This window comes from Rhinopithecus roxellana, chromosome 15 (assembly GCF_007565055.1).
Source record: "Rhinopithecus roxellana isolate Shanxi Qingling chromosome 15, ASM756505v1, whole genome shotgun sequence".
NCBI classification, from domain to species: domain Eukaryota; kingdom Metazoa; phylum Chordata; class Mammalia; order Primates; family Cercopithecidae; genus Rhinopithecus; species Rhinopithecus roxellana.
This window is the reverse complement of record NC_044563.1, coordinates 89,368,735-89,390,115: the sequence shown is the minus strand read 5'-3', so window position 1 is coordinate 89,390,115 and position 21,381 is coordinate 89,368,735. Positions and strand designations below refer to the sequence as shown.

The window sequence follows — 21,381 nt, the reverse complement described above, 5'->3', positions numbered from 1 at the left end:
CATCAGATCAGCCATGGCATTAGATTCTCATAGGAGCACGAACTCTATTGTGAACTGCACATGCGAGGGATCTAGGTTGCATGCTTCTTATAAGAACCTAAGCCGGGCGCGGTGGCTCAAGCCTGTAATCCCAGCACTTTGGGAGGCCGAGACGGGCGGATCATGAGGTCAGGAAATCGAGACCATCCTGGCTAACACGGTGAAACCCCGTCTCTACTAAAAATACAAAAACTAGCCGGGCGAGGTGGCAGGCGCCTGTAGTCCCAGCTACTCGGGAGGCTGAGGCAGGAGAATGGCGTAAACCCGGGAGGCGGAGCTTGCAGTGAGCTGAGATCTGGCCACTGCACTCCAGTCCAGGCGACAGAGCGAGACTCCGCCTCAAAAAAAAAAAAAAAAAAAAAGAACCTAATCCCTGATGATGTGTCACTGTCTCTCATCACCCCAAGATGCGACCATCCAGTTGCAGGAAAACAAGGTCAGGGCTCCCACTGATTTACATTATGGTGAGTTGTATAATTATTTCATTATATATTACAATGTAATAATAATAGAAATACAGTGCACAATAAATGTAAGGTGCTTGCATTATCTTGAAACCATTCCCCTGCAACCCCTCAACCCCGGTGAAAAAATTGTCTTCCACAAAACCAGTCCCTGGTGCCCAAAAGGTTAGGGATCACCTTTTTAATTAGTATTTGTCTTCAACTTTCATATGTCTAGAAAAAGCATGATTCTTTGCTATGAGATCTGAGTTGGAATTCTGACTCTGCTACCTACTAAATTGATTCCCTAAATTATTTTACTCCCTTGAGCCTTCATACTTTCACCTGCAAGAAAGTTCCTCCTCTCCTGGATAGTCATCCTAAATCGAATTGTATACCAAACCTATATTTCCAGGCCGGGTGCGGTGGCTCACGCCTGTAATCCCAGCACTTTGGGAGGCTGAGGCAGGCAGATCACAAGGCCAGGAGTCCTAGACCAACATAGTGAAACCCTGTCTCTACTAAATATACAAAAATTAGCCAGGCATGGTGGCGGGTGTGTGTAGTCCCAGCTACTTGGGAGGCTGAGGCAGGAGAACCACTTGAACCTGGCAGATGGAGGTTGTGGTGAGCCAAGATCATGCCACTGCACTGCAGCGTGGGCAACAGAGACTCCGTCTCAAAAACAAAACAAACAAACAAAAAAACTGTATTTCCCATTGGCATAATGAATTAGTAAGCATAAATTGGAATTCCAGGCCTGGAAACCTATTTCATACCATAACTATGTCAAAAATCAGAACAAATATATGCTCTTCAAAATGTTTATTAACCATATAAAACTAAACAATGTGAACTGTGATGTAAATGTTCCTTTGAGGTATTTTTCTTCATGGGCTGGACTGGCTGAAGTTTCTTTGACTCTTAGTTTAATGAAGTTTGGACACAACATGCCATCTTTTCCTGGTGAATCTTCCTAGGGCATACATAGATATTTTTCCTTACTCCAGAGACCTTTGAATTTGCACTGAAAATTAGGGTCATCTGCCACAAAGAAAAAAGAAAGTTCAGTGATGTTCAGATGAATGCCTCTCAAAAGTTTTTGAATGCTAAATATTGGGAGAGGGACAGTTTCAATGATGTCTTATTCTTCCATTTTTATAGACATCTACTTTGCTGAGCTTCCAAGAAATGTCTAGCAATATTATCAGTTTGCAAGAGAAATTTCTAGATTCACTTACTCTGCAGTGTCAGTTTCAGTGATGCTTTTTACAATTATACAAATACCTTCAAAAATACTGAATGAGGCAGTTTCCTCCAAATTCCTAGTTCCAGGCTTCACTTAAGATTTACATGATATCCAAAACACTTCCAAAATTCTTTTTTGATCTATCCTCCTTGTATTAATGCTTTAATTGGCCTTTGCAAATTTCACAAATAAAGATACCTTAAGAATGCAACAAATTCTGTAGCAAGCCAACTTAGGAAAAAAAATGCAACAGCTTATTTGCTCTGTTGGTCAAAGTCAGTGAGATGCTTTGTAAAGATTGGGGAAGAAGGAAAACTACTCTATTGTCAGGATGCTGCTGCTTAAGAATTGGGAGACAGCCTGGAGCATCCCAGGACAGTTAGCATTAAACCTAGCTATTATGAACTTTTAAAAAAATGCCATAGTTTCTTTTTTTTCTTGAGACAGAGTTTCACTCTCGTTGCCCAGGCTGGAGTGCAATGGCACAATCTCGGCTCACCACAACCTCCCCCTCCTGGGTTCAAGCAATTCTCCTGCCTCAGTCTCCTGAGTAGCTGGGAGTACAGGCATGGGCCACCACGCCCGACTAATTTTGTATTTTTAGTAGAGACAGGGTTTCTCCATGTGGGTCAGGCTGGTCTCAAACTCCCGAACTCAGGTGATCCGCCCACCTGGGCCTCCCAAAGTGCTGGGATTACAGGCGTGAGCCACCAAGCCCGGCCTTTTTTTTTTTTTTTTTTTTGAGAAGGAGTCTCGCTCTGTTGCCCAGGCTGGAGTGCAGTGGCATGATCTTGGCTCACTGCAACCTCCACCTCGTGGGTTCAAGCAATTCTCTGCCTCAGCCTCCCAAGTAGCTGGGATTACAGGCATGTGCCACTACACCTGGCTAATTTTAGTAGTTTTTTTTTTTTTTTTTTTTTTTTTTTTTTTTTTTTTTTGAGGCGGAGTCTCGCTGTGTCGCTGGGACTGGAGTGCAGTGGCCAGATCTCAGCTCACTGCAAGCTCCGCCTCCCGGGTTTACGCCATTCTCCTGCCTCAGCCTCCCGAGTAGCTGGGACTACAGGCGCCCGCCACCTCGCCCGGCTAGTTTTTGTATTTTTAGTAGAGACGGGGTTTCACCGTGTTAGCCAGGATGGTCTCGATCTCCTTACCTCGTGATCCGCCCGTCTCGGCCTCCCAAAGTGCTGGGATTACAGGCTTGAGCCACCGCGCCCGGCCAATTTTAGTAGTTTTAGTAGAGATGGAGTTTCACCATCTTGGCCAGGCTGGTCTTGAACGAACTCCTGACCTCATGATCCGCCCACCTTGGCCTCCCAAAGTGCTGGGATTACAGGCTTGAGCCACTGCACCTGGCCTCAAAAAAATGCCATAGTTTCTTGACTTCCGGAACAAAGTGGAGTGAAAATCAAAGCTTAATAATGGACTCTTCAAAATACATTAGTTCATTAATTAAAAGTCTACTGCTCTTGTATTCTTGACAGGATAAAGTTAAGGCAACAGTTTCAATTTGCAGTCAATCACAATATGTAATACCTCCTACCCAACCACATAGTCAATACTTAAAAATTTTCTACCTTACCAAAGTCAGCTTTCCAAAAAAGAAAAGTTTTATCGATGGCAAATACCTGTCTCAAACAGTAGCATACCCCTGCATTTTAGTTAAGTGTTCTGAAAAAAGCTTCAATGCTTCAATTTTAGCAACAAACAAACACTGTTCAAAGTTTCAAACCGTTCATAGTCATTACTGTACAATAATGTTGAAATTAGTCTGAACATAATTCCCTGCATCTATTCTCCAATCTACCACCAGTATCTTCATAAGATATGTATAGTCTTTCGAACCTTCATTCTACCTTGCACAATCCCTCCAGCATTAGCATTTATTACATTTTATTGTCATTATATATTTACAAAAGTCTCCTCTATTTTATCCTGATTTCCTAGTGGGCAAAAACTAATTCTTACTGGTCTCTGATCTACTACATAGTCAGCACATAGCACTCAACAAAAGTACCTTTAGGTTAAATATGAGTCTAACTCGCATATCAGCTTTTAGATGGCCTAAGAATTCCCTCTTTGAACACCAAATATCAGTTTTCCTTAATCCAATATTCTTATGTGAAAATTTTACTACAAATATTGATGAAAAACACCTGAATGTTTCTTTGAAGCTAGTGCACTGGAAAAATACACCTTAGTGACTTAAAATGATCATAAATTAACACTGATTATATATATATATATTTTAGGAGACAGGCTCTCACTCTGTAACCCAGGCTGGAATGCAATGGCAGCATCGTAGCTTATTTTATAGGTGCAAGCCACAGCACCCAGCCCAATTATCGTGATCTTTTTATAGCTTTGTCATCAGTAGCTACTAAAAGGTGTGAGTTGCATGCTCCAGTTCCTGTAGCTTTTTAGGTTTTATCACACATACTCACCAGCTTTTATATCTAATTCTTCTGTCCGCACCAATTCATCTCACACCTCTAAATTTTAAGATACCATAGACTAGAAAGCTAATATAATCAAGTTTGTTAGAAGTATTTATGGCAGAGGTTGGGCATGATTATACACACTCATAGTCCCAGTTACTCCAGAGGTAGGAGGATCTCTTGGGCTCAGGGGCTCAAGACCAGCCTAAGCAACAATGAGTCCCCATCTCTGATTCTAATCAACATCAGAAAAAGATGCCATAGAAATAACACTATCACTTCAATTTGCACTCAATTCTTTTGTTTTTTTGTAGAGATAGGGTCTCACTGTGTTGCCCAGGTTGGTCTCGAACTCCTGGCCCCAAGCAATCCTCCTGCCTTGGCCTCCCAAAGTGGTGGGTATTACCGGCATGAGCCAAGATGCCTCGCCTCAAATATTAAAACCCAGCCTAGTTTAGTGAGAATTAAAACCCTCCCCACTTTAGGGGCCAGGCACCTGTAATCCCAGCACTTTGGTAGGCCAAAGCAGGCAGATCACCTGAGGTCAGGAGTTCGAGACCAGCCTAGCCAACACGGTGAAACTCCGTCTCTACTAAAAATACAAAAAATTAGCTGGGTGTGGTGGTGCGTGCCTGTAGTCCCAGCTACTTGGGAAGCTGAGGCAGGAGAATCGCTTGATCCCAGGAGGTGGAGGTTGCAGAGAGCAGAGATCATGCCACTGCACTCCAGCCTAGGTAACAGAGTGAGACTCTGTCTCAAAAACAAAAACAAAACCTCCCCAAAGTTTTCTTCAGTGAATCGTATTACTTAATAATCTGAAGATATTTTAAATTACATCATGCTACATTTCTAGCAAGTCACATGCATAACATGCAATGTGATATAAAAATACTAAACACTTATGACAGAATACATTCAAAGTTGATGGGTAAATTTTTCTTCAATGGCAAAATGTAGCTTTGTTCTAAAGCCCACCACAAAATTCCATATTCAATCAAAATGTGCCCTCTGCTTTTATAATAGTATATTATACGCACTATACATTTTATAGTATAGTGATAATAGAGATAAAATATTAGAAAACAGGCATCACAAGGATTTAGACAATTAAGGTAAGCTCAGAGTGACTTTTAATATGCCAATCAATGTTAATAAAACACAAGTCAAAGACAAGTGCAAACATGTTTTAGACCAAAATTAATGAGAAAACAAACAATAGACAATGTTTTTCAACATCTGTTAGCCAGTATTATTAGTCAAATGGCTAATCAGATAAAATATATTTTGTGAAAAACTTGGAATGTCAGAAGTCATTCTGGCATTTCAAACAGCTATATACAATATGACGAAGATCAGTTTATATACACAAATATTGAAGAGAAACCGGGCAAAACATTTAAAAACAGACTAATAATACAATCAAGTACAAAACTTGGGGGGAGACATTTTAAAAGAGTCAGGGAAGGACATTACCAGAACAAGTTACAAAACCAGTAATTATTATACTACATTAATACAGCATTCCAAAGGGGGGAAAGGGTGCATTTTTCCAATGCACTAGCTTCAAAGTTCAAAGGAAAAAAAAAAGGCAAATAGCTGCTTTTCATCAAAAGCAGCTATACATTTCACATAATTGTTTCAAAAAGAAGACCTATTAACAACAATGATTGTTTAATGCTACAAGTTTACAGCAAAGACAAAACTAAAATAGCAGCAAATTCACAAGGCAATACTTCCACAGAATCATCATCCCATGGCTCATGCAATGCCTACAAAGTGCTCCCAGTGGGATATACAAGTCTAATTCACAATTTAAAAAAAAGAAATACAAGATGGACACACAGGTACACTGAAGGCTGAGTAGTAACAAGTCTTTTAGCATGTCCCTTTTCAAAGGGAGAGTATGTCTGTAACAAAGCCCTTGACTACTTTTTACAGGTCACTACAGGGAAAGACACCTTCTATTACAATGCAACAGCAAACTATAAGCAGCACACCACCACAGTGGTTAACCCTGGAAAGGCTGGTGTAACATCCAACAGTGACACATCCTACAGAAGACAGACTGGTAAGATTAGATGAAAGCCTGACATAGCAATGGTCAAAATACAGCTTTCAACTGTAATTCACAATAAAAGTCCTAATCAGTAAAACTACTGACACCAATCAAAAAAGTAATTGCAAACTGGATTCTATCAGTGATTTCAACCTAGCTTCCTCTTGTCACAGTGTTCAGGGGGAGGTGGGAAATGAGTAGCTCAGTATATAGTAAGGCTGACAGAGCGGTTCATTTTCTTTCCAATAAGTCGAGATGTTCTATTACTCTGGGTGGTGGACCTAGTGGCCATCCGGTCAGTGAAGAGTGCTCTTTCCTCAGCTGCAGCTTTTGCCATCTGTGCTTTCTTGAGTTCTCTGACATAAAAATAGAAAACAAGGTATTATTCTTAGGAAGAGATCCTAAAAAACTAAACACAAACTATATTGTCGATTGGGAGATATTTGCCATCATTATTCTAAGACACAATTGAAAAATAAAACATGAAACTGAAGCTTCTATTAAAACAACTTAAATTTATTAAATTATTTTGCGCTTTTTGAATTAAAATATCACATATACTTGAAAACAAGTAGTAAAGATGCTAGTAATGACTTTGGTTCTTATAAAATAATTTGAGCTGGATGTGGTGACTCACGCCTGTAGTCTCAGCTACTCGGGAAGCTGAGGTTGGAAGACTGCTTGAGCCCAGGAGTTTGAGGCTGCAGTGAGCTATGATTAGCGCCACTGCACTCCAGCCTGGGTGACAGAGCAAGACCCCATCTTTTTAAATAAATAATAATAAATAATTTCCAGACAAACCTATCCCCAGTAAAAAAAAAAATTAAAAATAAATAATAATTTCAAAAACTCCTATTGCGAATCTATCCTTACATAACAGAGATGAAAGGAACACTTTATTTCCTATTTGTATGAACTATGATGGATATCAAACTAGTGACAAGTAAACCTCTTAATATACACTTTTTAAAATTTAAATTTTTTTTTTTTTTTTTTTTTGAGACAGAGTCTTGCTCTGTCACCCAGGCTGGAGTGCAGTGGCCAGACCTCAGCTCACTGCAAGCTCCGCCTCCCGGGTTCACGCCATTCTCCTGCCTCAGCCTCCCGAGTAGCTGGGACTACAGGCGCCGCCACCTCGCCCGGCTAGTTTTTTGTATTTTTAGTAGAGATGGGGTTTCACCATGTTAGCTAGGATGGTCTCGATCTCCTGACCTCGTGATCCGCCCGTCTCGGCCTCCCAAAGTGCTGGGATTACAGGCTTGAGCCACCGCGCCCGGCAAATTTAAATATTAAATCTTAATACTTAACATAACCTTTTCAAGTCAGTGTTATTAGGTTAAAAGCAAAATGGTTGCAATAAATAAAAAAATTAGAAATGTGATCTGTGGTAACTTAATGTTCTCTAATATTCTCTTTTCAATAACCTTTACCATTGCAACCAGTTTTTCGAAAATATCCAGTCATGAAGTCAAATATGAGAATCTTCATTCAGGATAAAAAGATTTAGCCAGAAATTAAAAACATATGTATAAGAATCATCTACTAACCAAAATGACATTAATTTCATCCTTTCATAAAATAAGAATAGAATGTTTCAAGGACAATATTAATTTTTGGTGACAATCTGGGAAGAAAACATTGGTATAGGCTCACTTAGCTTTTACTACCATTTATGGCTTGGGGACTATCACCACTTGCAAATATATGTTAGTCTCAACATTTTTAAAGTTCATAATTTGAAAGTTTAGAAACAACACAAATTTAATAGGTCAAATACTAATTTATGGCAGAAGTCCCCAAGCTTTCACTGTATAACAACATATAGAACTACTGGAGCCGGGTGAGGTGGCTCACTCCTATAATCCCAGCACTTTGGGAGGCCAAGGCAGGTGGATGGTTTGAGCCCAAGGAGTTCAAGACCAGCCTGGGCAACATGGCAAAACCCCATTTCTACAAAAATATAAAAATTAGCTGGGTGTTGTGGCACGCATCTGTGGCTCAGCTACTCAGGAGGCTGAGATAGGAAGATAGCTTGAGTCCAGGTGGTGGAGGTTGCAATGAGTCATGATAGCACCAGTGTACTTCAGCCTGGCAAAGTGAGACCCTGTCTCAAAAAACAAAAAACACAAAAAACCACCACACCCTTGGTTGATAGAAAGCTTAAATCATCTCTCATTAAAATTTGAGAATCAAAGCAAATGAAAAAGTAAAAAGAAAACATAAAATCCTTACTTACTTTTGTAAAAGTGAGTTTTTGAATTTTTCAGCATTCAATTCTATTCGTAATTGTTCTGCACTCTTTCTAGAAGCGGACAGCAATACTGAATGCTTTACCAGTGCCATTGCTGAAGGCCTTCTCTCTGGATCTGGATGAATCATAACCTTGAAAAGAGAAGTAAAATTAAGGTACAGACATGCATTTAATAAAACATAGAACCATGTCAATAAAGGGCCTCATATATAAAATGCTCACTTTTAGCAACTCTGTAAATTCTTGGGAAAGCACTTGTGGTATCCGAGGTAATCTACCCTGTCTGATTTCATGCCATTGATCTCCATTTCTAGGAAGAGGTTCAGCACCAGCAGCACATACCACTGTGAGGGCAAGCTGCAAAAATATCTGCTTTTGGTAGATGGGTGTAATTCTGTAAAATTAAAACAATTTTTTTAAGGAATGTAAACATGGTCAAAATAAAACAAGATTACACCTCAAAGATGACTTAGGTGAAAAATAAGACTTAATCAAAATGTCTAACATCACATTTAAGTTTGGGACCTATTCAGAGAATAAATTGCTAAATTTGGGGAGGTTTATTTTTTAAATTACAAAGTAATATACACTCTTAGGGGGAAAATGCACACACATATAAAAAAGTAAATGCCTTTTCTTTATCAACAGCTCAATTCAACTCTCAAAAGAAACCCCTCTACCTCTAGGGATTCATATGCAAACACAAAACACGTAGAAACACACTGACAACTTGCAAATACACACATACGTGATAAATCAAACATATATATATACATATTTACAAAGAACAATGGGATCAGACAATTACACTTTAAATTTTTCTTATTCTATTTTCATTCAAAATTTTTACCAAGAAATACTTTGTCACACTCTTTTGAAACTATATGCCATACTAAAAACTATGTGCCATAATTTACTTAATCATTCTCTTATTAGTAAACACTTATTTACATTGTTCTCAACTTGTGTTTGTATATGAATATGTCTACAGGAAAAACTCCTAGAAGTAAAAATTATGAGTCAATGAGTACATGATTTTTAAATATTAATGCAATACTAATACTCTGATTTCCAAAAAGGATATGCCATTTTAAGGTTCCACCAGTGGTGTATGAGAACATATTTTTTACCACAACTCCATTATAAATCTTTGCCTTCATGACTTTTTGCTAATTAAATGCCCTCAGATGATGGTTTAGATTGTATTTCCCTTCTATTAGTTAACTTAAAAGTTTAAAATATCTGAATTTCTATTATTCTATCAACTGCTAAGTGTTACAAAGCAAACTAGCAAACTATGATTAAGGGAGAAGAAAAATTACCTCCTGTAAAACTTCATTTGCAAGAAAACGACTATCACCCTCTTCAACTTGTGGACTAGAGATCCTTGTTACATGTCCAAGATCACCTGGAAGTATTGAAAAAAATACAGTGAAAAGCAAAAACAAAAAAGCCTTCTCTTTATTTTAAGGTAGTAATCTGGTTACCTTTCTTACCTATTTTAAATATAACTTTGTTAGATGCCCAATCATCTTCGTCTCCTTCTTCAGAGGCAGCATTTGGGATTGAGGTTCGAGATATGAAAATATTACCTGTCAAACAGTTAATTATGTAAGCCAAACTAACAATTAATAATAAAGCCAGAGTTCATAAACAAGATCATATTCCAAAATCATCCAGAATGCTCTTTAAAATGCTGATTCTCAAGTTCTAGCCCAAACCCATGGAATAAGCATCTCAGGGAATAGAGACCAGGGTTATATTTGCTGGGAATTTTTTTTTTTTTTTGAGAAAGTCTTGCTCTGTTGCCCATGCTGGAGTGCAGTGGCATGATCTTGGCTCACTGCAACAAGGGTCAAGCAATTCTCATGCTTCAACCTCCTGAGTAGCTGGGACTACAGGCACATGCCACCACATCTAGCTAACTTTGATATTTTTAGTAGAGATGGGGTTTCGCTATGTTGGCCAGGCTGATCAAACTCCTGGCCTCAGGTGATCCTCCAGCCTTAGCCTCCCAAAGTGCTGGGATTACAGGCATGAGCCACCACTCTGGGCCTCTGGGAATATATTTTCCAGCCTATCACTGATCCTAAACACTTTAAACTGGATGAGGCCCTTGTCTTCTGCACATTACTCTTCAGCAAAAAAGGTAATATCAGTAATTTGTGAAATTCTGTGAAAGCCCAAATTTTAATGTAGTGCTATAAGGCTGGTGTGAACAGAATGAGTCATTTAGCCAGTGAGTCTGGCTGACCATACAGCATCTACCTTGCAATATGGCTTTGTGATTCACTATTTCCTACTGTATACATATTACCTTTTTCTTCAAATTCAGGTAAGATCATGATTAACATGAGCTTTTAGTGGCAGATTTTAATAGTTTTATCAGTATAGTATTGGCCAGGTATGGTGGCTCAAGACTGTAATCCCAGTGCTTTGAGAGGCTGAGGCAGAAGGATTGCCTGAGACTTAGAATTTGAGACCAGCCTGGGCAAGATAGTGAGACCCTATCTCTAAAAAAAGAAAAAGAAAAAATAAAAATAGCTGGGAATGGTGGTGCACGCCTGTAGTCCCAACTACTTGTGAGTCTGAGGCAGGAGGTTCATTTGAGCCCAGGAATTCAAAGTTGCAGTGAGCTATAATTGCACCACTGCATTCTAGCCTGGGCAACAGAGTGAGACTATCTTTGAAAAATAAGGCTGGGAGTGGTGGCTCACACCTGTAATCCCAGCACTTTGGGAGGCCAAGGTGGGTGGATTACTTGAGGTCAGAAGTTCAAGACCAGCATGGACAGAACGACAAAACCCCGTCTCTATTAAAAATACAAAAATTAGCTGGGCATGGTGGTGCACGCCTGTAATCCCAGCTACTAGGGAGGCTGAGGCAGAAGAATTGCTTGAACCTGGGAGGCGGAGGTTGCAGTGAGCCGAGATCACACCACTGCACTCCAGCCTGGGTGACAGAGCGAGACTCTGTCTAAAAAAAAAAAAAAAAAAAAAATATATATATATATATACACACACACACACACACACAAATATATATAGTATTAAATTTATGTTACATTTACTGGAGTCATCTATACAGTTTTACTTTCTTCATAGGACAACTTATTTTATGATGGTATTTGTAAATCTGAAGTTTTTCTTTTTTTTTTTTTTTGAGACAGTCTTGCTCTGTCGCCCAGGCTAGAGTGCAGTGGTGTGATCTTAGTTCACTGCAACTTCCGCCTTCCGGGTTCAAGCAATTCTCCTGCCTCAGCCTCCAGAGTAGCTGGGACTACAGGCACCTGCCACCATGCCCAGCTAATTTTTTGTATTTTAGTAGAGATGGGGTTTCACTGTGTTGTCCACGCTGGTGGCGAACTCCTGAGCTTAGGCAATCCGCCTGCCTCGGCCTTCCAAAGTGCTGGGATTACAGGTGTGAGCCACCACGCAGGCCAATTTTTTTTTTGAGACAGAGTCTCGCTTTGTTGCCTAGGCTGGAGTGCAATGGCGCGATCTCGGCTCAATGCAACCTCCGCCTCCCGGGTTCAAGCGATTCTTCTGCCTCAGCCTCCCGAGTAACTGGGACTATAGGCACGTACCACCACACCCGGCTAATTTTTGTAATTTTAGTAGAGACGGGGTTTCACCATATTGTCCAGGCTGGTCTCGAACTCCCGCCTCGTGATCCACCTACCTCGGCCTCCCAGAGTGCTGGGATTACAGGTGTCAGCCACTGCGCCTGGCCTAAATCTGAAGATTTTTAAACTTCACATCCCTTCATATTTTCAACTTTTATACCGTATAAGGGTCTATTATATTTGTCTAACACTTAATATGAATACAGCTATTCCTTAAGAATTCACATTTACTGCCTTAAGTCCAAAGATATTTTTCTCTTTTGAAAATAAAACACATGCCAGGCACATTGGCTTATGCCTGTAATCTCAGCACTTTGGGAGGTCACGGTGGGCAGATCGCGAGGTCAGGAGTTCGAGACCAGCCTAGCCAACATGGTGAAACCCCCGTCTCTACTAAAAATACAAAAAATTAGCTGGGCATGGTGGCAGATGCCTGTAGCACGGCTACTTGGAAGACTGAGGTGGGATGACTGCTTGAGCATGGGATGGGGAGGTTGCAGTGAGTGGAGATGGTGCCACTGCATTCCGGCCTGGGCCACAGAGTGAGACGCTGTCTCAAAAAAGTTTATCATTTCAAATGTTGGGGGTTAACAAGGGAAGAGATAAACAGAAATCATAAAACAATATTGGTAAGTGGATCCAAGGCCTTTTAAAACTAACAATGAGAAAACATAAGATACATATTTTTTCAATGTTGTCATAATGAAGTAATTTATTCTCTACAACCCCAAGGAACACAGGTCAGAAGATCGGCAATACTTACTAGGTTTTATATCCATGTGAACCAAAGACATTGAATGAATATATCTCAAGCCTCGGCCAACTTGTAAAAGGAGATCCTTCAACTCTGCTTCTTTAAAGTAATTCATGATTCTGTAGTTTTCACTTATAGCATCAGCTAAACTTCCACCTGACAAAAATAGAAAATATTAGCATTTTCTTCTTTCTGAAATATTTTCTTTCTTCCATCTTTACTGAATAAGTCTCAACCAACCAATCTCAACCAAGAAAGTGTTATTTTTATAGGACCTTCTCCCTTCAACCTGCTTGTGAAATCAAAATTTTACTGATTTTTCAATAGGTAATACATCTGCATGGGTACAAAATAAAATGTAAAGTCTCTCTCAATCATACACCTCAGCAACCCACCTGTTTCTTTCCCAGAGTAAACCAGTATTATCAGGGTTTTTTGTTTTTTTGTTTGTTTTAATTTATAAGAGACAGAGTCTATTTATGTTGCCCAGCTGGAATGCAGTGGCTATTCACAGGCTTGATCCCACTACTTATCAGCACAGGAGTTTTGACTTGTGCTGTTTCCGACCTAAGCCAGTTTACTCCTCTTTAGGCAACCTGGTGGTGACCCACTCCACAGAGGCCACCATACTGATGCTCAACTTAGATCGGCATAGCGCACCACAGCCTAGAATTCCCAAACCCAAATTCAAATTCCCTGCTTCAGACTCCCAAGTAGCTGGGACTACAGGCTCACCACACCCAGCTCAGGTCTATGTATTCTTTTCAACTTTTTGCATAAATAACAGCATATATTTATTATCTTAAAGATCATTCTATACCAATATACAAAGACAATCCATTTATTCTTGTCTCTATGGAATTCCATTGTATAATTGAATAGAAATGCATTTATCAGCTGGGCATGGCGGCTCACACCTGTAATCCCAGCACTCTGTGAGGCTGAGGCGGGCGGATCACGAGGTCAGGAGTTCCATCACAAGTCATGATCAAGAGGTCATGACCATCCACGCCGACATGGCAAAACCCTGTCTCTACTAAAAATACAAAAATTAGCCGGGCGCGGTGGCGCACACCTGTAATCCCAGCTACTCAGAAGGCTAAGGTAGGAGAACTGCTTGAACCTGGGAGGCGGAGGTTGCAGTGAGCTGCTATCAGGCCACTGCACTCTAGCATGGGTGACAGAGTGAGACTCAGACTCAAAAAAAAAAAAAAAAAAGAAATGCATTTATCAGTCCCCCATTTGATGGACATTTTAAAATTATTTCCAAGTCTTTGCTATTACATACTATGGCCTAATAAATAACCTTGTACATTGCTCATTTCACATACATTTAGTATATCACCTAGAAGCCAAATTGCTGGGTTAAAGGGTATGCACGTTTGTAATATATGGAGACTGTGTTTTACACATACACATTTCTCCATCGAGAAGGCTGTACCAATATATATGCCCATTGTCAATACATGAGAATACCTATTTCCCCATACCCTTGACAAGTTTATAGATGTTATAGGTAAAAAGTCAGTATTTTAGTATAGTTTTAATTTATTAATTTATACTACTCTTACTGTGAATGAGACCATAACCTGCTTTTATAGAATTAGTTAAATCAATCAGTTAATTTGTTTACATTTTTTCAAACTTTTAAAGTTTATATTTTATCTCAAAGGCAATGAGGAATTGTTTTAAACATCTTCTGTTTAAGTCTTAGGAATAAAAAAATCAGATCTGGGTAATAAAATTAGGAAGGTCAATGATGTATTAGTCAGAAAAGGAGGTCCTACAATTTAAATAAGACTGAATAACATAATGTCAAACATGTTTTTAAAATAAAAATAAATTACCATCTCGGTATCTTAGTCTTGAGTATGTTCTCCTTACTTGTACAAATCTTGAACTGAGGGGGGGAAAAGAGTGCTCTAGAAGAGAGCAAACCAATAACACTGTCAGCCAAGACAGGCAAAGTCCTAGATCAAATTTGCTAGAAAGAATATGGCTAATTCTCTTTTTAGCAGATTCAGCAACCTTAGCTGTGCCAATTTCTTCTTTTATTGCTAGAAGGGCAAGAAAGGTGACGAGAGTAAAACAGGTTCTGACATTTCAGGTTTTCTTTCCCTATCCATCAACATTTTTCTACACTTGTTTATACAGGTTAATTCCAATCTATCACCAAACCAAGATAAAAGGCTTATAATGTAAATGAATAAGACAATAAGGAAATTAAATCGCAATAAAGGGAATCAGTTACTCATGTACAAATAACAGAATCATTTTCCTGTGAAACTGTGGAAAAGATGTGAAGATGAGCCCTTAGTATATTCAAAGCTTTATGTGGAAAGAGGAATGGTGGACACAGGAAACAAAAGGAAGAGATCACAAATGCATCCAGATAGTCTTATTTTCTTTTATCTAAGTAGGACAAACAGCCACACAAAGAGGCAGTCCTGTTTCACAGGACTACTTATTTTCTTCAAGAGTCTTATATTGCTTTAAGAGGCTGAGGCAGGCAGATCACGAGGTCAGGGTTCAAGACCAGCCTGATCAACATGTTGAAACCCCATCTCTACTAAAAATACAAAAATTAGCTGGGCGTGGTGGCACGTGTCTGTAATCCCAGCTACTCAGGAGGCTGAGACAGGAGAATCACTTGAACCCCAGAGGTGAGGTTGCAGTGAGCAGAGATTGCTCTGCACTCCAGCCTAGGTTGACAGAGCAAGGCTCTGTCTCAAAACAAAATAATAAATTTTAAAAAAAACTTATTTTCAATAGATTATTTATAATCTAACATTATAACAGGTCAAGGTTTTTGTAATCTGAGAGGATAGCAAGACTACTCTTCCCTATCTCCCAGGCTCAAGTAAGTTTTCTCAAAATCATCTGATTTACACAACCATGTCCTGGTAGGTTGCTACATATTTGCCATTCCTGGACTACTAATGAACTATTCTGTTAAGAGAACTATTCACATCAACAAGGTGAGAAAGAGAAAAAAGGAAACTGAAAAGAGACGGTGTCTAGCAAATATGGAATGGACATGACATTATGGTCAAGTTGCTCTAGGTCAAATGCAATACCTGAAAAATAAAGGTTAAGAAATAGAATAATCCATAAGGTTGTGATAGATAGTTACATAAATATTTTGATGGTATGAATAGAAACATCTCAAGAGCTGTGTGAAAAAAACTAGCAGCAATGCTGTATACTAGACACTCAAGTTCTTTCAAGTGTGGAGAAATTTATTAAATAACTTAACGAGGAATCAGGTTTGAAAAATGGATCTTTTACTTCTGTTTTGTTCACTGCTTTTAAATACGGGGGACCTGAATCCATACCTACACCACTTATTTATTTATAAGTTATGAGATAACTGGTCTTGTTTATTTAAGGAATAATAAGAATCAACAAAAATAAAATCTTTGTTATCTCCTCTCAAGTGTTCACTAAACTCTAAATTCTCTATATTCACAGAAGATATACAGAAACAAACAATCTATAGATATTTTTCATTTCAGACTGGCAATGTGCTGATGTCGTAACAAGGTTAGAGGGAGGCACATTTCACACTTGAGTATGAAAACCCAATCATCATGCTTATAACTACAAAAATGTTGAGAAATAATCTATAAAAGATTTGGTGTATAATAATGACAGACGTCCATAAGAACCAGAATTCTGACCAAGACTTTGGTAAAGGTTTTTAATAGAAAAGGAGAGACGTAAGTTGGCCCTTGAAGGACTTACTGAAACTGAAAGCTATACAGAGACATCCAAAGTTGAATCCATACATGCCTGTTTGTTTCATCCTTGGGAGAGAGGAGGCAGAGAAGACAAGCTAGAGAACTAAAATAATGTAACATAATAAAAGTGTTAGTGTATTCTAGTGGTAGACTAGGTTGGACACATGGGAGTAGGGCAGGACTACAGAACGCTTAAAGAAACAGCTGAATTTAGATCAATGGAGACTCGCTGACTAACAAACATCAGTTTTAGCACCACACCACATGAAAAGGAAATAAAAGACTAGACACAGAAGAATCTATTCAACATAACATTTCATAATACTATATGCTCCACACACTATGCTAGGTACTAGGGACACCAAAGTATATGTGGTGAGGCCATTGTCTTCTCAAAAAGTTCAGTTGGAGTGACAAGCACATAAATAGTACGCAAAGTTCTACTACTGGGTATGTACTAGGTGCTTCAGAAGGGACAAGGTTTTTAATCTTGTACTTGAAATTTATATTAGGCCTCTAATCTTTAAATTTATAAAAGATAAAAGTGACAGAAATAGAGCAAGATTTTAGATAACTATAAATACTTCCTCGGTGTTCATTTTCTCAAGCTCACAAGAAAACCATTACATCACTCACCATTACAATATTCATTCTGTATAAGCATGTGATCATCTTCTGCCCAAGCAGAGAAATATCGAACTACATGAGAATGCTGTCCAAGCACTGCATGAGCATATACTTCTCTCAAAGCGTTCTGCCTAGGAGAATTTGAGATTAATAGAATGGTAAATAATTTTCACTCAAGCTTAAACTGAATTAATTTATCTGAAACTTCATACAATAAACTTTTGTATCTATTGTTATGCTAAAAAGCAACTTGCTTAAGAGAGAAGGGGTTTAGACTTGTAAGAGATTTTTCCAAAGGCAGATTCCACTAAAGATTTATCAGAAAGAAGAAATGTTGCTTGCCCTAGGACTCAGGTAAGAATAAACTCCATTTTACTGTGAATTCATGGATGCTGACTAGAAATAAGAAATTTAAATTAGGTTCCAAAATCAGACTACTCATATTATTCAACAAGTCCAATAAGAACTGATGGTACTAAGTGAAAAGGACCTGATTAAATCATTACAACTTCTCAAAGTCAGAGATGGAATTCAGTGTTTGGTCAGCTGAAATCTTAATGTTAGTAACACTATAGGGTACAAAAGAGCAAAAGACAAAATGTTTAATACATACTCATCAACAGAGCCGGCCAATGGCTTTTTTGATCGCTTAATGGCATAAATGCATCCATCCAGCCTCTTCACACACTTAAATACAGAACCAAATTCTCCAGAGCCAATTTTCTCTAGCTCATGAAATTCTGTTGTATATCGGGACTTCATATTGCTTTCAGTAATTGTAATTCTCTGTAATAAAAAGTGTTACCATATATGTAATACAAACATACGAAAACAATTATTTTTTGCTATGGTGATAGGGCTATGTGTGAAATTTAAAAACCATTCTACCTTATGTATAAATGCTTATTTAACATATTCATAGCATACTTTAAGTGGTAGAAAGGTAAATTTCAAAAAACAATAAAAAGCTATTTACCTTAGCAGGTCTTGTTTCATCTTCAAGCTCATAATCACTGGCTTCCATGTCTTCACCAAAGAACTGAAAAAATGTGTAGTTTTCTATCAATATATCTGACAGATACATCCATGCCATTTAACAGAAACTAAATTTTGATAAGTATACCAAACCAATCTTAGGTTATTTGGATAACCAAATTGTTAAATAAACGACTTACTCATTCCAATATGTTCTCTTTCTACGACGACACTGTCCTGAGGAATGAAGCAACAAAGAATCCGGAGTAAAAGGATTAATATTCACTTGAGGAGTCTGTCGCACATCAAATTCCCTTTTTCCTGATTTTTCTGTATCCATGAAGAGAGAACTACCCCGGAGCTTCACAGAGCTGGAATCAATTCCTCGAGCTTTGGAGAGCAAACTCTAGGGAAGGAAAAATACAAATACAATTTTTAGGATCCAAGTCCTATCGTCAGCCTTCTCAACCTAACCTTCAACGAGCCTTATTCATATGGCTGAATGCGTAGGTCAAAGCGACACACAAGCCTTTGTTAGAGTTCGAGCAAAATAAATTGTGGTTAATTTAGGAAGACTGAAGCTGGGTATTAACTACCTTTTCTGGAAAAAAATAGAAAAGTAAAATCTGCCTCTAACCCTAAAAAGAATATGAATGCTGCCTAAAACTAAGTTCATTCTAGTGGCTAAAAGTTAACAAATTCTTTCAACCCATCCAAAAATAGAAAGCAGTCTGAGAGCCCCATAAAAGCTCCCCTCCCCCATCTAAATAGGGCTTGGATAGCCACCTTCACTGGACTCCTCCCCTCACTTCCAGAGGGATTTTGCCTTGAGCAAGTCGGCCAATAAAACCGTAAAGCTCAAAAGCACACATATTCCTGAGGCTGATGACAAACGGTACATTGAAAACAAAACAAACTCACTTTAAAAGGTGCATTTTCCATATTAATCTTACAAATGTGAGGCTTGTCTTAATCTCTGGAAGTATCAGCTTTAAAATCCGCAGTTTTATAAGTGGTAATCTGCAGAGTACTCGAAGGCCATTCAAAACACAGGTGCTGAACACCTCCTTCTTTAAGATACCTTATCAACAGTAGGATGTTCCTAATCGCACGGAGGCCGGCCAAACTCTGGGCACTACAAACCCAACGATATAAACAAACGCTAGGCCAAGACCTTGTCCAGAAAGAGGCTTCAGCGCTACCTGGACTTACGGATAAGGATGAGTTTGCAGGACTGCAAATGCTTGGAAGGCCAGCCTTTACTCCCAAGTCCAAGCGCAGTCTCCCTGCATGCCCCAGACTTTCCCCCCATCAACGCCACACGACACGACACGACACGATCAGCGCAGGACAATTTTTTTTTTTTTTTAACTCCTTCTGCCTGCCCCGCCCAAATTACAGGCCCGATCACCGCGTTTAAAAGGCACCATATGGCTCGGGAAATGTCAGGTGGCTGGGCCAGCACCCTCCAGCATCCTCGCAAACTGGCGTTATCTGTGCCGCACTCGAGGCTGACACGCTCGGGGCGGCCCGGACTCAACAGGCGGCAAATCCTTGGCCACCTGGACGGGCCGATCGGCCCCTTTGTAAGATGAAGAAGTTCCAGACGAGGCCCATTGTTCAGTTACATAATCTCAACGGACAACCTCGGGACAGGGCCAAAAACAAGGGCTGCCAACTTTGGGGGGCGGCGCAGGAAAGCGAGCGGGGGTGCAGCCGGCCGGTTATGTAACCGAACCCAGGCAGCGGCGCTGGGCTCCGGCGCCGCGGCCTTTTTAAAAGGCTGGGTCGGCGCGGGCCCGGGGTCGGCCGCTGGGTGCCCGCGCCCGCCGCTCTCACCTTGGGCGTGTGCGGGGTGTCGAAGAGCCGCAGCTTGCGGAAGGTCTTGTGCGGCGGGGTGCCCGGGTGGTCCGGTCGCGGCGAGCAGCGGCCTTCGCCCGCCCGGCGCGCCCCGCAGCCCCGCGGCGACGCATCCCCCGGGCCGCCGCAGCGCACCGGCGAGAAGGAGCTGCCCAGAAAGTAGGGGGCCGCCGGCGACTTGACCGGCGACGAGGAGCCGAAGCCCTCCTCCTCCCACGAGTCGCCCTCCGCCCCGCCGCCCGCCTCGTCCGCGCCCGGGCAGGCGCCAGGCAGCAACAGGTCCTCCTCCAGCTCGCCGGGGCTCCCGGGGGCCTGCCCGGGCGAGCGGCGGCGCTCGGGCCCTGGCTCCGTGGGGCTCCGCGCGGGCGGCAGCGGCGAGTCGGGCTCTTGAAAGGCCGAGTCCTCCCCGGTACTGTGGCCGCTGCCCTCCTCCTCCTCCTCTTCCTCTTCCTCCTCACAGTCGCTGCAGGGCGAGAAGATCAGCTTCTGCCGCAAGGTGCAGGCCGCCCCGGCGCGACGGGGCGGCGGCGGCTGCTGCCGGCTCAGGAAGCTCATCGCGGCCCGGGGGACCCGGCCGAGGACCTGAGAGCGGAGACCCACGGGGTCCAGGACACTGCGGACCAGGGGGCGGGTCCGACACGTGCGGCTGGGCGCGCCTAGTCGCAGTCGCGGCGTCTCTGCCCGGCGGCGGCCTGCGGCTCCGGGGCGCTCGGGCTGCGGACGGTGGCGGCAGCGGCGGCGCGGACTGTCCGGCAGAGGCGGGGCGGCCCGAGCACCGAGGCTGAGGTCTCCTCAGGTCCAGTCTCAGGTTCGGGCTCCGCGGCTTCCCGCGACCGTTAACCACGTGAGTGCCCAGTCCACCAATCCCCGTCCAGCTCCGGGTTTGAAAAAAAAAGGAGGGCGCGACGTAGCCCGCGGGGGAAGGACCAGCTACGCGATTTTGGCGGGAACCCGCTGGCTCCGCCCCCGGCTCGGCACCAGCCAAATCTGGGCTGGCTGTGGTGTTCCGGGCCTATGAGCGAGCCCGGGGTGGCTCGAACACCGCCCGGACAGGGCTGGGCCCGGGACCCGAGGCGGCCTTCTGGGAGGGGCAAAAGAGCTGGACTCGCCGAAGCCAACCCGAAAGCCGGCCTGGACGCATCCCGGTCGCTGCTCCTCCCGTGCTGGGGGATCTGAAGAGGGGCAGGCGGCCGGGCAGCACCTCTCGGTCTCTGCGAGCTGAGAAGAGCCAGCGACCGAATGGCCTTCGGCCGCTTTCCCCGGAGGCCGCTTCTTGCCGCTTGTCCTTTGGGGCAAGCACCTGGGGCGTAGTGGGCGTGGCAGTGGA

At 41.6% G+C, this 21,381-nt stretch overlaps 1 protein-coding gene and 1 non-coding gene across 2 annotated transcripts; both read right to left on the bottom strand.

Annotated features, from left to right (window-relative positions):
* Positions 1–5,264: 5,264 nt before the first annotated feature.
* On the bottom strand, positions 5,265–20,892 carry WEE1 (WEE1 G2 checkpoint kinase). Its single transcript, XM_030918758.1, is given in 12 exon segments — positions 5,265–6,578; positions 8,459–8,604; positions 8,696–8,830; positions 8,832–8,867; positions 9,796–9,881; positions 9,970–10,065; positions 12,862–13,008; positions 17,229–17,350; positions 17,833–18,005; positions 18,196–18,258; positions 18,391–18,600; positions 20,034–20,892. Coding segments are annotated over 12 exon segments (1,944 nt in total). The 5' UTR covers positions 20,610–20,892; the 3' UTR covers positions 5,265–6,424.
* On the bottom strand, positions 16,362–16,464 carry LOC115893784. The gene has a single exon (XR_004053838.1). It is a non-coding gene; the product is annotated as a small nucleolar RNA U13 (small nucleolar RNA).
* Positions 20,893–21,381: the final 489 nt, after the last annotated feature.